Below are 18064 nucleotides of genomic sequence, written 5' to 3'. Positions count from 1 at the left end.
CTGGGACAGGACAGGCAAAGAGTTCACAAACGGCCTCCATAGCCGTGACAGGACGGGCAGAGAGTTCACAGACGACCTCATTGGCCGGAACAGAACATGCAGAGAGTTCACAGACGGCCTCCCTGGCCGGAACGGAACAGGCAGAGAGTTCACAGATGGCCTCCTTGGCCGGAACAGAACAGGCAAAGAGTTCACAGACGGCCTCCATAGCCATGACAGGACGGACAGAGAGTTCACAGACGGCCTCCCTGGCCGGAGCAGAACAGGCAAAGAGTTCACAAATGGCCTCCATAGCCGTGACAGGACAAACTGGAAGTTCACAGGTGGGTACTACTGACACCTCTGGAGGTTCTGCAGCGGATGCCGCCACCTCTGGAGGTTCTACAGTAGTACCATCAGGAAATAGGGAGAGTTCATTATCGGTTCCTTCGACTACGACATGACAGGCCTTGCTGCCTTGCTGGGCGCCACCACCGTACAAGGAGTTGAAGCGAGCGCCGCCGCCTCGGGAGGTTCTGCAGCATCAGCCGCCACCTCTGGAGACATCATAGTGGGCGCCGCTGTTTCTAAAGTTTCAGTGGTGGTGAATGCAGCCCAAATACACCATAAGGCGATCCCCATTGTGGGAAGCGCTACAGACAGGGAAATCAGTTCAAAAGCAGGAAGGCTTAAGAGCACTGGTTTAGGGATACCAGCTGCACGTGCTGACACCAGTGGTGGATCCTCCATGCTGGATGCCAGTCTGGGATACTGAAGAAGTGACCTCGAAGATCTGGATGCCACAGACAGGAAGTGACAGGACTCTGAGTGAACAGACGTGATGTGACGTGACTCTAGATGATCAGCTGTGATGTGACCTGATTCATGAGGATCAACTGTCACTTGATGTGACTCAGAAAGAGCAGATGTAACTTGACTTAACTCTTGAGGATCCACTGTGACTTGACTTGACCTTTGAAGATTGGCCGTGACTTGACTTGACTTTTGAAGATTGGCCGTGACTTGACTTGACTCGTGCCGATCAACTGTGATTTGACTTGACTCGTGACGAGCAACTGTGACTTGACTTGACTCATGACGAACAACTGTGACTTGACTTGACTCATGACGATCAACTGTGACTTGATTTGACTCTGGATTGGCAGCTGTGACATAACGGGGCGCTGTTGTGTCCGTCATTTTGCGCTCAGGCTCCGCTGTCGCCGCCATTTTGTGAGCGTGCTCTAGTGCCTCCGCTGTCGCCTCCATTTTGTGAGCGTGCTCTAGTGCGGCCGCCATTACATGAGTGAGTGCGGGGTCGCGTTCCTCCACGATACCCACAGTGAACGCTGAACCAACCGTCAACAAAGCATAAACTGACTTAAAGATAAACGCGGACCCTCATGAATGAGTTTGGACTTTAGCGGTTGATTAATGCCCTCACAGAAAAAGTCTATCAAAACACAGTCCGGCAGATCTGAATAATGAGCGATGGCTAAATATTCTTGAATATAGCCCTCCAGCGATCGTGTGCCCTGTCTAAGGGCTAACAATATTCTTGCTGTATCCATACCCGTCCAATGTCCATCCGAGAAGCCGCTGGATCCTTGTGTGGCCGAGTATTCTGTTACGGGGCTGACGAGACATGAGACGTGCGGATCCAAATGCAAGGCTTTATTCATAGACATGGTTAGAGACAGGCAAGGGTCATATAATGGCAACGGGTATATAGAGGGCAAGACACAAGAATATTCCTAGGGCTAGCATGGGTCTACGGTCGGTGAACAGAATTAACAGGGCGAGACTAGAGGGGTAAATCCAAGTACAATGCAAAGGTCCAGGCAGGGGCAAACAGTATCTGAATAGGGCAAGACGAGAGGGGGAATCCGAGGTACACAGGCAAAGATCAGGATACAAGAAAACAGACAAGGCAAGACTAATGTAAGGCTATGAAAACTAACGGGCTCCATAGAGTAGCTATCGCTAGGTGAGTGATATATGCTAAACAATACTCGGCAGCTTGATGGTGATAAGAGTGAGTGTTATATAGGGAAGGTGTGATTGATGACAGCTGTGTGCAATCAGTGCTGTGTGCAATCAACTGTGTGTGTAATCAGTGCAATGGATGATGGGAACTGTAGTCCGGGTGAAGTGCAACAGTGGTGTGGTGCAAGAGTCCATAGTAGTGGAAGGGTGACCTCTGCTGGCGAGCAGACGGAAGTTCATGGACCGGATTCGTGACAGTATCAAATATGATAAATCAGGCTTTTGAGGAATGTTTATTTGTACATCTCTCTATCATAAGATTTAAACATAACAAAAACTATGGTGCTGTGAACATAAAACTAAGCATTTACAGTAAATGTCATCTACTGAGACATACTGTAATATTGGGATATATAGAGTGACAACTGATATTTACAGTATGTACATTTCTGTTATACTGTTGTAAAGATCTTATTGATTTACATTACAAGCTATCAGAATTTAATTTTACTTCGCTATAAAAATATCAGCAACTTCTCCAAATACACAATTTTCCCACTAATTATTTAGGATTATTTTTCAATTATTCTGGGACTATTTCCTCTCAGACCGAATGACCACTCCAACGAGGGCTTCCTTAAGTGGGAATTCATGACGACTCACTGCTGGGGTGAAAGACCAGCAGGAGACTGGATCCTGGACATCAGAGACACACCATCTCCACGGAGAAACAGCCGACTACAAGGTGCCCACCACCTTAAAAAAAAAAAAAAAAAAAAAAAAAAAGAAAAATTGGAGTACGAGAAAATACTATTTCACAGTTGTTTCCTTCAGTGTGTTACTTGCCATTTAGTTGCAGTTATTTGTGAAATATACTAGCAATTTCTGAGTGAAAGTTGTTTCTACAGCAATTTTTTTATCAGTGTAATTTCAGGATTCAGGATCTGCTCCCAGGCTTTGACGGGCCTCTTTGGCTTCCTGTGCCTGCTGTCACGTCTGCTCTCTGAAGTCGACTCGGACTCTCTGCCCCCCCCTTAAAAAAAAAAAAAAAAAAAAAAAAAAACGAATATAATGATATACATGATTACCATATCCATGTAACACCATTTAATGGGTACTCCAACTTCAAGATACTTTAAAGTATGTTGTGGTAACATCCATGATATAATGTCAAGTACAACTGCCATAGAATGTACAGTAAAATGTTTTTCCTTTGTTGTTTACATTAGGGAAACTGGTTGAATGGTCCCTGGTGCTTTATGGAACACTCACACATCCATACATTCGACATGAGCAGCCCCGCTCTGCCCAGCTGCTGTCTGAAGATGACATCCCAGAGGAGTACAGTGGTGATTTACCTTTATAAGCCAAACAACTTTACATAATACAATTTAAATTAAAAATAATTACAATATACAGTGCCCCAACGTACTATGTGGACACTTAATGTATGAATTTCATAAAAAATCTAGTGACATCGCCAAAGGCCATTTAAGCCATATTTAAATGACCTTTTACTATCTGGGACACAGTGATTTTTAATGGATGTAAATCAGCTCCATTGTTTTGTTTGAATAGTGTGCTTGTGCTATTTGTCTGTAAAATAAATGCCACCTGGTTAGTCATTTTATTTTCTAATGCAATGACATTTATATATTTTTAAGAGCACTTAACTTCCCACTCTTGTGAAAAAGGAGTGCACTTAACTGTGTTGAATGTGTACTTAGTGTACGTCAAGTCATAAAAGTATATATTTTTTAAAAAGCTGTTCTTGCAGATAATATCATATAAAAAGCCACTTAAGTGTACTTAAAGAGAGTACACTTTCATGTTTCTTAACACACTTAAGTACACTTTGTAATATGTCAATATGTCAAATAAAAAGTTTTAAAGTATATTTAATATCATTATATTTTAATAATCTTTTGTCATGCTTTAAAGTACACTTATTTTGATGTGTTGACATTATAAAAGCACGTGTAAAGTAATTGATTATAATTTTAACTGTAGTGTCTTATTTGATATTACATTTAGAGTTAATATATTTTACCTTTACCAAATTGCCAACTTATTCATTATAAATATGTGATTACAAATATATTTAAATAGTACATGACAGACAAGTTTCAAAAGCCAAAATATGTACTTAAGTCTTAGTAAAGTGGGTCACTTAACACTCTTAAGTTCAACTAATTACTTTTAATATAAATTTAAACTATAATACATTTTCATATTATTGTAAATAGCATGTAATTGAGTGAAATATTACATTTGGTTCACACTTAAGTATATTATTTTAAAATATATTATTTCTTAATAAGTACTCTTTATAAAAAAAAATATGCTAAAGTGTACTTCTTGTCAAGTGGACTTTTGTCACAAGGGCACTTCTTGGTGCCACTGTAAATATATAATTCCTTTGTATATGGAATACCTTTTCATTTCCCTTCTCCTCAATATAAGGCTCTTGTGACCCAGAGTGTAGTGAGGATGGCTGTGAAGGACCTGGACCCCATCAATGTATTTCCTGCTTGCACTTTTTCCTAAAGTTCAAAAATAACACACGGTCAGAAATTTTTACTTTTGTACTTTTTTTCTATCTCTCTCTACTTCAAAAGGTTTTTGATAATACTACACCCTCTAATTTTTCAGGACCTGTGTGTCTGAGTGTCCGAGTGGGTACTGGGGAGATAAGAAGAGGTGTAAAAAGTGTTATTCCTCCTGCAAGTCATGTTTGGGCAGCCGCAGTGATCAGTGCACAGCCTGTAAATCTGGATATCATCTGAATGAGGAAAAGAACAACTGTGTGACCAGCTGTGAGGATGGTTCATATCTTTACTATGGTAAGAGTGATGCCACCGATTTTTTATCAGTACTGAAAAATAAGCCAGTTACTTGGCTTATACTTCTAAAAATAATACTTCTAAAAATAAAGGTTCTTTTTTGACATATATGGTTCCTTAAACAACCTTTAACACCCATGGAACCTTTCCATTGCACAAAATGTTCTTCATAATAATAACAAGAACTACTACTTACACACTAAGTAGAACATTACACTTAACACACTATTTAAAAATGGTTATTTTAATAATTATTGACTGATAGGTTCTTTGCGGAACCCAGAATAGTTCCTCTATGGTATGAACTTTGAAGAAAAAGAAAGAAATATTGCAAGAGATTTTATGTTATTTAGAGATTAGTTAGGACATACCTTCGACTAATTTTGTGTTATTAATGTTTTTGCCATGCAGAGGAAAACGTGTGTAGGAAGTGTAATATTGAGAACTGTATGAAATGCACCTCAGCCTCCATTTGCACAGAGTGCTCTGATGGCACAAGGTAATGTCTTTTAATGAAATATTTGAACCTTCTGAAATTTCATGACACAATTTAGCCAAGTCTGTTCACTGTAATGAAAGATGACTGTCTCTATCTTCTGCCCTTTCAGTCTGGTGGGCAGCAGATGTCAGAAGAGTTGTGAGGTGGGCCGTTACTACAGTGAGCCGGAGGACTCGTGTGAGCCCTGCCACCCAGCCTGTGCTACATGTGCTGGTACAATCCACAAAAATGCAATACATCATCAATGACATCCCACCAAATGTATTCAGATCAACATGCCTGAGTTCAACCCTAGAACAGTGGTTCTCAATCTTTTTGGCTCCAAGGCCCACCACATGTATTGTCCACAACAATATTCGAAGGCTAAAATAAATAACTAAAATAATTCTAATTCAAATGGAAATAATTTCATTTAAGGATTTCAGAAGTTTTAGGAGTTTTTATATTCTTTGGGGTTCCCAACTACTTAACTACTTGATTTGCGTGTCTCTTTCAGTTGATTTTATACATTGGCATGACTTTTCCAGGTCTAAAAATCACACTTTTACAATTAGGCTTCCTCATGCAGTATATCCAGGTTTTCCAAGACAGTGGGAATCCTGGTTCTTCAAAGGAAATAAACAGTTGTTTTAGCTTACTTTAATGCTTGTCTTATATCATTTTTAATCATTTTAAGTACAAGTACTGTCACATTGCTGAAATAATACTCAATTACAAGTAAAAGTACTGGTGTCAAAACAGTACTTAAGTAAAAGTACAAATTACTCTTCTCAACACCTACTCAGAGTACTAGTTACTAGATCCCTTTCAGTTGGTCACGTTCGACGTCACGTCGGAACGTACCAACGAATTGGGATCTCGCCTGAGAGCCCTATCATCTTCGAGTGTAACGAAACAAGTCAATGCATAATGCTTAGAATTTTGCATTTTAGGCTCATATATCAAAAACAAAAGTTCAAAAGTTTGCTTAACTTATTTACCTACAAAAAATGTAAAATTAATATTTCAAGTGTTGTGAATTAAACATTTTATTAAAACAGCTCACTCTTTATTTAATGTGACTGACAACTGCAAGCAATTCTGCCTGCAACAGGCCTGATTGGTATAATTACAAAAGGCGGGTCTCTCTTCATTTTGTATGTAACAAACCAAAACAATTTACGAATAAATGAATAAAATAAAAATAAATAAATAAAATTGTCAAATGACTTACGGCAACAGAACATTAAAGAGACCTATCAAGATCTCAACATCTTCACTTAGGCTATTACTAATCATTTTGACTTAATTTCATACAAATGTTCTTGTTGAGACTTAACAGAGGCTTAGATGTTAATGTTTTAGTGAAAATAGTAACGTTTGATGTCACCATGATAGAGATCAGTGTTTGCTTTAGTTGGGCTCTTGATCCTTGGTTTTTTTAGGGATTAGCTTTTGTCTGGCTGGTTTAAATTTGTTTTTCTAAAGCACATTCTTTAAAGCGATAAATGCAAAAAGAAAAAATCTGATCTATAGTAGAGATTAGTAGAGATCAGAGATAATGTTGGCTATTTATTGCTACTGATGTAGTCATGTAGCGACCTAATTCACTGATCTCATTATGAGGCTAAGCTACTTTAGCAAATGTTTAGATAATTTGACTATTTTTACTGTAGCTTTGTGATTTTAATGATATCATTGTTATGCCAATAAGATTTTTAAAGCATTTTAAAGAAAAATTTAGGTTTTTTTTTTTTTTAGATGCACAGAAACATCAAGAATCTCAACAATGTTGACAATCAACAAAATGCTTTTTGTGACTTTAGTAGCTTGCTTTGTGACGTTCAGAGTTGATTTGTTTATGATCTGAATATTTAGTCTCCGTTGTTGAGATTCAAACGCTGATTCTTGATGTCTGAGTGGGTCTGAATGACCCTGTCAAAACATTTTCTGCATAATGGCTTTATAAAATGTTTCAAAATATCACATAACTACAGTTTGAAATTACTTACTAAATAATTAAAGATCATACTCTGGGTGAGATTGTGAATCAGGCCACTATATGATGACTACATTACCACCGATAAGTAGTCAACATCACTCAATCAGAGTTTCTCTTGTATTTTTGCCATAACAAACAAGCTTCAGAAACAAAGCACCAAAAAGAAAACTTCAGTTAGAAAGTCAAGGATCAAGAGCCCAACTAAATCAAACACTGATCTCCATCATGGTAACATCAAACTTTATTATTTTCAATAAAACTTCAATATATAAACCTCTGTTAATTCTTAATAAGGACTTAAAATAAAAATAAATAAATAAAATGTACTTAATCACAAGCTTATTAATTATTCCTGAATAATTCTCACTTCAGGCTGAACTCAAAAGTTGGCAGTCCTGTTTGAAGTAAGTTGAAGTTTTAGGTTTCCTGAACATTTACAAAAACATTTACTAAAGGCAATAACTGTGTAGTCATTAATACAGTGATGTCTATATATACATCAGCTCATGCATGTTTTCACTGTGTGTTGTTTTATTTTGGGATCTGATAAAGCTTTTGGGGCCCAGGCCTGAAACAACTTTCTTTTGTTTATTTCTAATTATTTCGTTTAAATATCACATAAGACTCGAAGAATCAAGCAAGTAATTCTAGTGTGTAATGTATATATGCTCATTCAAATTTGGTTCAGAATTGTGATCATATTCCAACAGGAAACAGGAATCTTGTGACTATGACTTTTTGTGTCTTTAACAGATAAGTGAGCTTGTATTTGTGTAGATGTGATATTTTAGGGTCACGTCTTTGTACAGCCGCAGGTCTAGAGTCATGTAATCGTTGTGCTGAAGGCTACCTGATGGAGAACTGGAGATGTGTGTCCTCCTGCAGTCAAGGATTCTATGCTGTACAAGCAAACTCTGACAGCACAGATACTCAGAGCACCTGTAAGAGGTGTGTGTGATACCTCCTCTCATCTATTCAGCATTTATCGTAATTTCCTGCCTATATTTTGATTCTGAAGTGTGTGTATATGTGCAGGTGTGATGCGAGCTGTCTGGCCTGTGTCGGGCTAGATAAAGAAAACTGCAGTGAATGTGTAGATGGACACACACTTCTGGATGGTGTGTGTATTCTCAGCCACAACTGTGTTGATGGTAAGTTCTGGGTTTTTTTCCAACCAGAGTATGCAACCGTGTTGATGTAAAGTAGAGTTTAACTAAAGTAATTTTTGCTTATTAGTATGGTTGAATTGGATTATCGAAGGTCAGCAGCAAAGACATTGGTTAATAAAATGAAATTAAATACATAAAGGATATTTGTGTTATTTAACATTTATTTATTGCAGGTTTGCATCATATTCAGAGTTTGCATTTCACTGTTTTTATTTATTTTGAGGAATACTGAATCTTTTTTTGTGCTAGTGAGATAAATGCATGTAAATGTAAGTGCATGTTCACATTTAGTCTAGAACTGCAGTAACCATCATGTTTACACAGCACACACAACACCTCTGCACTTACTCCTGATTTCTCTCAACATGGGGACAGGAGAGCTGTTAGTCAATAAATGGGAAAATAAAGTAACTGCATGGCGTTACTTATTTTGAAAAAGTAACATACTCGGTTACAAACGTAACCTCAGTTCCCTGAGATACGGGAACGAATACTGCATCGCTAAGACACTATGGGGAAAAGTCCTTTTCTCTGATAACTGAAGCCTTTTTTCAATAACGCAGTGTAACTGTACGGACATTGGTTCGTGCAGTGAATTAAAAACGAACCAATGGCTCACCAGTGGAGCTGCACGAGCCTATGGCAATGAAGCGCGCCAGAGCCCGCCAGAATGGGTGGGGTCATCTGGCTATATAAGCAGGCATTTCGCCATAGGATCCTCAGGTTACTTCGTCTGAAGCGACGACACTGAGTCATGCAGCTACACAGCACGGCTTGTTACGCAGTACTCGTGGAGGTTATATTAGTTACCAGTACAGTAAGATGCAATGGGGAACCAGTACAATCCCGCCGTGCTATGCTAGAGGTACGACCAATATTTGAACTCGCCTTAAGCACCAAAAGGGGTTCAGAGGGTCCAAGTATTCGACAGGGTAAGCTCTCCAGGGAAGACTCCATACAGCCTCGGCACTCAGGGAGGGCCAAGAGCGTACAGGAATAAGGCAAAGCCTAAGAACTGGTTCTGCCCTTTGGCGGGTGCATGTTCACTATGCAGAAAGGACCCGGGCCTGTAAGGCCGGGACGTCCAGATTATAGAACCTGGCAAAGGTGGATGGCAGTAATTATAATTGTAATTGATTTCTGTGATGAACACACTGCTAGACCAAGCCCAGGACCAGGCTACGCCTCTAGTGAAGTGGGCTCTTACTGCTATGGGGCATTGCAGGCCCAAAGAGGAGTATGCTAGAATAATAGCATCTACTATCCATTTGGACAGTCTCTGCTTCGTGACCGGAAGCCCTTTGGCACGGCCACCGAAGCCTACAAAGAGTTGTTCCAAGTGCCTAAACGGAGCGGAACACTCAATGTAAATTCTCAGAGCCCTGACAGGACAGAGAAATTTCAACTCTTGGCCATCCTCTGAGGGTGGAAGCGCCAATATAGTTATAACCTATGCTCTAAATTGAGTGGAGAGCACTTTAGGTTTATACCCATGCCTTGGCTTCAGGACGACCTTGGAGTCGCTGGGCCCGAAATCAAGGCAGGCAGGGCTCACAGATAGCGCCTGCAAGTCTCCTACTCGCTTGACTGATGCTAAAGCTAGCAACAGGGCGGTCTTCAGTGGCAGGGGCCGGAGGCCGGTCGATTGTAGCGGCTCGAAGGAGGGACTCCTGAGAGCCCTCAGGACCTTGGGCAGATCCCATGAAGGGACAGTAAGGGGGCGAGGCGGATTCAGCCTTCTAGACCCTTTCAGAAAGCGAACAACCAAGTTGTTCCTGCCAACCGACTGGTCGGCTATAGGAGTGTGAGAAGCTGCTATAGCTGCTACATAGACATTGAGTGTGGAAGGGGAAAGTCCCTTTTCCAACAACTCTTGGAGGAAGGACAATATCACTGATATGTCGCAGGAGGATGGGTCTTTGCTGAGTGTGGTGCACCAGGCGGAGAAGACCAACCATTTAAGGGCGTAGAGACATCTTGTGGACGGGGCTCTAGCCTGTGAAATAGTGTTCAAGACGCTCCCTGGAAGGTCTGCAGGCTCCCATCGAGAGGCCAAATGTGCAGAGCCCACAGCTCGGCTGGGGGTGCCAGATCATTTTATTCTGAGAGGAGGTCTCGTCTCAGGGGAATGGGCCATGGGGCAGCTGCAACAGCTCCGAGAGCCATAGCTGGTTCTTCCAGAGTGGGGCTACTAGGAGAACTTTGTGTTTGTGTTCCCTGAGCGTACAGGAGGAGGTTGGGCCAGTCGTCGAAAGTTGTCTTTTGAGGTGAAGAGATTGAAAGCAAGTAGAGGTGTGCCCATTCCAAGAGGCGCTCTGCTTGGAAGAAGAGACGCCTCAAAGTGAGCCCGCACTGGCGATTTATGTAGGACACCACTGTCATGCTGTCTGTTCCAGGCAATTGATATGTAACCGACTTTCCTCCTCTGACCAGGGGCCAGTATGCCCTCGCACAGAGCTCCCCAACCTGTGTAGGATGCATCTGCTGAGACAACCTTCCTTCTGCAGATTATATCCAGAGCCACGCCCCGTTTCAGCCACTGAGGGCTTTTCCAAGGGGCCAGAGCTGCCACGCAGGCCTGGTCTACCTTGATACAAAGGCATCCATGACGCCAAGCTTGGGGCAGAACCCTTGGTTTCAGCCAGTACTGCAGTGGCCTCATGTGAAGCAGGCCCAACTGTAGCACCAGAGATGTGGAGGCCATGAGGCCCAGCATCTTCTGAAATGTCGTGCGATTGCGAGAGGCTCCAATTTTGAAGGAAGCCGCGAGCTGTTGTATGGCCAGTGCGTGTTCTGGCACGACTACCGCCCTCATTTGGGGTGAGTCAAAAACTGCTCCCAGGAACAAGATCTGTTGGCTGGTGGACAGTGAGCTCTTGGTAAATTTGACCCTGAGTCCCAGGCATTCTAAGTGGCTGAGGAGGAGGGATCTGTGGGATAGTAGCTTGACCTCCAACTGGGCTAAAACCAACCAGCCGTCGGGGTAATACAGAATGCGAATTCCCATCTTCCTCAGAGGGGAAAGAGCCGCATTCATGCATTTCATGAAAGTGCGAGGAGCCAGGGACAGCCCAAAGGGAAGGAGTGTGTATTGATAAGCCACTCCCTCAAAGGCAAATCTCAAGAATCGTCTGTGATGGGTGGCTATCTGGATGTGAAAGTAGGCATCTTTCAGATCCAGCGAAAAGAACCAGTCCCCTGGGCATATTTGCGAGAGGATCTGTTTCAGTGTAGTCATCCTGAACGGGCGTTTCATGAGGGTGCGGTTCAGGTACCCGAGGTCGAGGATGGGCCGTAGGCTGCCATCTTTTTTGGGGACCAGGAAGTAACAGCTGTAGAAGCCTGACTCGCTCTGAGCTGGGGGAACCGTCTCTATGGCTCCTTTTGCCAGCAAATTCATCACCTCGGCGTGCATGACGTGTGTGTCCTTGCTTCGCACCAGTGTGGGAATCATGCCGCTGAAATGCAGGGGTCTTCGAGCAAACTGAAGTGAGTAACCTCATCTTATTATCTCCAAAACCCAATCTGACACTCCGGGGATGGCCTGCCAGGCCTTGGCCCGCGTGGCAAGGGGTTGGATTGACTCGAGTGGCAAGTCGCCTTTGCCCTCTTTTTGATTTGGTCCAGACTCGTCCATGCAGCAGAGGAGTTTGGCCTGAAAGCCCTGGATGACCACCATTGAATGAAGTGCGAAGGTCAGATGTAGTCAAGCGAAGCGAAGGTCAGATGTAGTTCTGCATGGCTTGGAGGGGTGAGCGACTTTCGCTTTCCAACCGATGGCAGTGGGCGGGCAGAGGTGCACAGCCACAGACTCATTCAAGGGAGGAAGCTTCTCGTAACCTCTTGCTTCAGCGCCATCTACGGAGGTGAGGGCGGATGTAGCCAAAGCACGCAGGTGGGCTGAGTAGGGGGCGCATCACGTTCTGGTGAGCTCGTTGTGGACCTCCAGGAAAAACAGAGAGGCTCGCTGAGGAGGGGCTTGACAGCGCCCTGGCAGGAACCATTCGTCCAGGCGGCTGCGAGTGTGCTCTTCGGGAGAAGACCCCTCCAATCCCATCTCCTCGACCGCTTTCGAGGGGACACAGAATAATTTGGCATCCATCCCAGGCTTGGCGTCGCTGGGTTCAGACGACAGCAAAGGGCAGCGTCATGGACTGAGCCTGACAGCTCCTCTGCATCCGAGGCTGCTAATGACATGCTGTCATCTGGCCGCTCATCGTCACTCCCACCGACCAAGACCAGGTCGCTCGCACTGGCAGAGGGACACTGGTCTAGCTGAGTGAAGAGGACGGGGGAAGCCTCTCTGTGTGGAGAAAGCGAGGCATGCAGGACCTGAGCCGGCGTGAGCTCGCTCGCCTCCAAGCACTCAGATCCTCTGCCCCGCTGTTTTTGTCCTTGCAGGTCCCTGGGAGGAAGAAAACGGGAAAGCGTGAGGGGCCGAGTTGCTCTCTGAAAAGAGAGCTATCTGCCAGCGCAGAGTGACAAGACTCATGTTCTCGTAGTGAGAACAGTTCTTCTCCATGGGGGCGACTTCCATGTGGGATTTCCCCAAGCAGGAAGCGCACTCACTGTGGCCGTCATCAGCAAGTACACACTGCAATAACAGAGTGGCATTTGAAACAATGCCACTGAAAATTTGCTCTTTAGAAATATGCTCTTTTGATATATGCTCGCCGGATGGTGGCAGGGGAAAAGCCATGACCACTGCTGCTGCAATGCTGAATGTGGCGGGAGAAGCGGCGAATCAGTCAAGCAGAGAGAGATCGCTGTCAGCTTGTTCCGCTGCGAGGTGTGTCTAAGGAGAGCAGGCTTCGAGTCTCGTAGATCAGCGAAGAACGTTGTCGTCGCTGAAGGAGAAGAAATCTGAGGATCCTAAGGCAAAATGCCCGCTTATATAGCCAGATGACCCCGCCCATTCTAGTGGGCTCTGGCGGGCTTTGTTGCCGTAGGCTCATGCAGCTCTGCTGCCGAGCCATTGGTTCGTTTTTAATTCACTGCATGAACCAATGGTCATGCAGTTACACTGCATTATTGAAAAAAGGCTTCAGTTATCGGAGAAAAGGACTTTTCCCCATAGCATCTTAGCAACACAGTACAAGTGAAGTATCGATAGGGAACTCAAATATTTTTTTATTTAAATTTAAATACGAATGCGTTACTTTACTAGTTACTTGGAAAAAAAAGTAATCTGATTACATAACTTGTGTTACTTGTAATGCGTTACCCCCAACACTGGTTGTAACATTTCAGATATAATTGTAATTGATTTATGTTTGTGGTTAAAGGGGAATATCAGGATGAGAGTGGAGAGTGTCAGTCATGCGATGTGTCCTGTCATAAATGTAAAGGTTCAACAAGTGTGGACTGTCTCAGCTGCTCCAACACACAGTAAGAAACAATTTCAACAATTGCTTGTTATATTAAGCAGCATTTTTTTAAACATTGATAATAGGAAGAATCATTATTATATCATAATTGAGCACCAATAATAATTTATAATAACTGAGCACCAAATCAGCAAATTAGAATAATTTCTGAAGGATCATGTGATAGTGGAGTAAGGCTGAAAAATTATATTTTGTCATCATAAGAATAAATCACATTTTTTATTAAAATAGTAAACAATTATTTTAAATGGCAATAATGTTTCACAATATTAGTATTTTACTGTGTTTTTGATCAAATAAATGCTGCCTTGGTGAGCATAAGAGACTTCTTTTAAAAACATCAAAAACTCTTAATTATTATAATTATTTAACATTTTTTTCTTAATTATTTAATTGTATTTTATTGTACAGTTATTTGCTAATAATGTGCATTTCCTGTTCTTGTAGTTGGCTTGATGAGGGTCGATGTGTGGTCAGCTGCTCAGATGGGAAGTACCCATCCAGTGGACAGTGTCACCTCTGTGACCACACTTGTGCTCAGTGTGTTGATGCTGGTCCTGCTAACTGTACCAGCTGTGATACAGGTCAGAATTCATTTCTCATTATAGACCAAATGGCTGCTGTCCCAATAACTCAACTAAATTAGCATGCGCAACTGCCACAATCCAGTTAATCTTATTTATAAGAGCTCCATCCAGTGTATAGAATGAAAACTTGGCAAGCACTAAATGTCAGTAAAAATGGCCTTCTTAATACAGTAGTCTGATAGTATAATTATTCGCTGTTTAGTGGTAAGCAAGTAAAATCAAAAAGATGCAAATGGATAATTAAAAAAAAAAGTGTGACTCTCACATCTTACAGCAAATTTTACCTTATAGCTTGTATTTTAATTTACTTTTAGCTTGGAAGATAAAACATCTTTTTTCATTTCCACCATTTCATTCCTGGCTTCAAGCCACCAAAATAAAAAAAATACAAGTAGCAGCATCACAATGGTCCCACCATCTACAGTTTGTGTAACTGTGTGCATGGTATGGTAATTTTGTGTGTAATATGTATTTTGTTTGTGTGTTGTAGATAAGTTTGGGGTGGACCGGTACCTGTTCCGTGGCGATTGTGTGGAAGTGTGTCCTCAGGCTCATTTCCACACAGCACTGAAGGCATGTGAGTCGTGCCCTTCACACTGCAAACTCTGTTCTTCGGCCACACATTGCATCAGGTGTGAGGACTCCTTCTACCTCAACGACGGAATCTGTAATAAACTGGAGTGTGGCGAAGGTCTGACTTTATCTTCCTGTACAGTTCAAGTGTCACTTGTTTTGTTGCTTTTTTGTTTTGTTAGAACACAAAGGAGATATTTAGCACAATGTCCAAGCTGCTCTTTTTTTTGTAAAAGGATATATAAATATATATATATACAGTGGGTATAGAAAAGAATCACCCCCCTTTAAAATAATCACATTTTGTTGCTTTGCAGTCTGAAATGCAGCTGTATTTGAAACTTATAACATTTAAGTGAAAGATATATCACCAACATGTCAGAAAAAAAAAACAAAAAAAAAACAGAATAACTGAGTTGGAAAAAGGATCACCCCCTTGTGTGAGTATTTTGTTGAACCACCTTTTGCTTTAATTACAGCCTCTAGTCTGTTGGGATATGTGTCTACTAACTTTGCACATCTGGACTTTGCAATATTTGCCCACTCTTCTTTGCAGAACTGCTCAAGTTCAGTTCAATTTGATGGTGACCGTTTGCGGACTGCAGTCTTCAAGTCATTCCACAGAGTTTCAGTGGGGTTTAAGTCTGGGCTCTGACTAGGCTATGCAAGGACATTCACCTTCAATCACTGTGTGCTCAGTTTTGCTGTGTGCTTTGGGTCATTGTCATGTTGGATGACTTTCTGGCAGAGGGCAGCAGATTTTCCTCATGAATTTGATGGTATTTTGCCCTATTAATTTTTTCTTCTGTCCTGACAAGTGCTCCAGTCCCTGCTGCAGAGAAACACCTCCATATTACCACCTCCATGCTTTACTGGAGGAATGCTGTTATTTGGATGGTGAGCTGTACTGGATTTCCGACAGACATATCGTTTGGTGTTGAGGCCAGATAATTCAATTTTAATCTCATCTGCCTCAGAATCTTCAAGGTGTGTTTTGGCAAAGCTCAGTTGTGTCTGCATGTGGCCTTTCTTGAGGATTAGCTTTTTTTCTTGCAACCCTCCCATACAAGCCACATTTGTGGAGAATGTGTGATGTTGTCACATGCACACAATGACCACTCTTTGTCATAAATTCCTGCAGCTGCTTCAGAGTTGCTGTAGGCCTCTTGGTAACCTCTCTGACCAGTTTCCTCCTGGCTCTTTCATCCAGTTTGGAGCGACGTCCTGTGTTGTACCAAATACCTTCCACTTCTTAATAACAGACTTCACTGTGCCTCTTGGCATTGATAAAGCCTTTGAAATATTCTTTTTTTTGTATCCATCTCCTGACTTGTGCCTGTCCACAACTTTATCCTGGAGATCTTTTGACAGTGCCTTGCCACCCATAGTTGATTGTTTGCTTCAGTTGCACTACCAAGGACTGAAATGATCTAGGAAGCTCTTTTCATGCTGAGCTGATCAAAATGACCACAGCTGATCACAGTTGAAAGTCAAATGGCTTTTTGTGCCATTGAGAAGGTGATTAGCTACACCTGATTGAGTTTACAAGTCACTTTTAGGAGGGGGTGATCCTTTTTCCAACTCAGTGACTCTGGTTTTTGTTTTTGTTTTTTTCCTGACATGCTATGTCTTTCACTTTTACGTTGTAAGTTGCACTGAGTAAATACAGCTGGATAAAACAAAAACTGTGTCCGTCTTCATTTCAGGCTGCAAAGCAACAAAATGTGATTATTTTGCACTTTCAGGACAAACTTCAGTCAATGCATTTAACTAATTTATGTGTGTGTTTTAGGGGAGGTGGAAGACCCAGAATATGATGACTGCATGTCATGTGAAGAGGGATGTAATAAGTGTGTTCTCTGTAAGTTCAGCATTCCATCTGTTCTGTGCTTTATCAGTTAAAGCAAATAATAGTATTACTATTGCTCATACTTGGGGTTAGTTTTGAAGTGGAGCACATGGCTGATGTTTGGGTTTGTTTGCCATGTGCTCTTCAGACTTTCAAATACATTTCTTTAGTAAATCTAAACAAGTAGAGCATAACTGATATATGTGACAAATTGTTTTGACTTTATATTCCACTGTAAACTGTACTGAGTTGACCACACAGACGTTTCTGCATAATTTAAAGTTCCTTCACTTTGCAGATAATCCCAAACACTGTCTGTCCTGCATTGGTGGATATTACAAGTAAGAAACATTTAAATGATGTAACAGAACTGTCTGCTGAAATGTATGTGTAAAAGACAGAATCAAACTTTCAGAAAGTTACTTTTCAGATGTGTGCCGCTCTGAGATGTGACTGACGTGCTCTTTGTTGCACAGGTTTGAAGAGGGCTGCTATAAGCCCTGTCCTGCTAAGACATACACAGTGGAGGAGACCATGAGCTGTGTATCCTGTGAGCATGACTGTGTCAGCTGTGATGAAGATGAGTGCTACTGGTGTGAAGCTGACCTCTTCCTGGCAGGTTACCCATTTACATTTATATTTATGCATTTGGCAGACACTTTTATACAAATTACTTAACATTGCATTTATGGTATACATTTTATCAGTTTGTGCATTCCCTGGGAAATCCATGGCCTTGGAGTTGCTAGCGGCATTCTCTACTAAAGTGGTTTTCAACCAGGGGGCCAGAGCCCGCTAGGGGGGCCTTGGCAAACTTACAGTGGTGCCCCAATAATAAAAATTAGGTTTCACTTTATTTTGATGGTCCCTTTAACACATTCTGTTGACTATAAGTAACATTGCACCTACATGTCTACTAACTCTCATTAGAGTATTAGTAGAGTATTAGTAGACTGGTAGGGTTAGGGTTAGGTTTAGAATAAGTTGACACGTACTTGCAAAGTTACTTATAGTCAGTAGAATGTCTGTTGGGAGACCATGACAATAAAGAGTTAGCAGATATGAAGTAAACAGTCTACTAATACTCTGATGAGAGTTAGTAGACATATATGTGCAACATTACTTATTGTCAACAGAATGTTCAAAAGGGACCATCAAAATAAAGTATTACCAAAAATTAAAATTTAGTTATATTGTCAAATTAAAATGCT

At 41.8% G+C, this 18064-nt stretch overlaps 1 protein-coding gene across 1 annotated transcript in view; it reads left to right on the top strand.

Annotated features, from left to right (window-relative positions):
- The window catches only part of LOC107684380 (proprotein convertase subtilisin/kexin type 5-like), a 43695-nt gene that overhangs the window by 7683 nt on the left and 17948 nt on the right, over positions 1-18064 (top strand). The window contains exons 13-26 of the mRNA XM_016480633.1: positions 2574-2710; positions 3195-3314; positions 4429-4531; positions 4618-4808; positions 5220-5307; positions 5417-5520; positions 8098-8236; positions 8324-8439; positions 13743-13845; positions 14292-14428; positions 14922-15122; positions 16797-16865; positions 17152-17194; positions 17330-17472. Coding sequence (XP_016336119.1) covers positions 2574-2710; positions 3195-3314; positions 4429-4531; positions 4618-4808; positions 5220-5307; positions 5417-5520; positions 8098-8236; positions 8324-8439; positions 13743-13845; positions 14292-14428; positions 14922-15122; positions 16797-16865; positions 17152-17194; positions 17330-17472 — 1694 coding nt within the window. The remainder of the gene's footprint in view (positions 1-2573; positions 2711-3194; positions 3315-4428; positions 4532-4617; positions 4809-5219; positions 5308-5416; positions 5521-8097; positions 8237-8323; positions 8440-13742; positions 13846-14291; positions 14429-14921; positions 15123-16796; positions 16866-17151; positions 17195-17329; positions 17473-18064) is intronic.

The sequence above is a fragment of the Sinocyclocheilus anshuiensis genome, unplaced genomic scaffold (genome assembly GCF_001515605.1).
Source record: "Sinocyclocheilus anshuiensis isolate Anshui unplaced genomic scaffold, SAMN03320099.WGS_v1.1 scaffold29, whole genome shotgun sequence".
NCBI classification, from domain to species: Eukaryota; Metazoa; Chordata; class Actinopteri; order Cypriniformes; family Cyprinidae; genus Sinocyclocheilus; species Sinocyclocheilus anshuiensis.
Note: the sequence above shows the minus strand (reverse complement) of the source record. Positions and strands in the feature narration are given on the sequence as shown.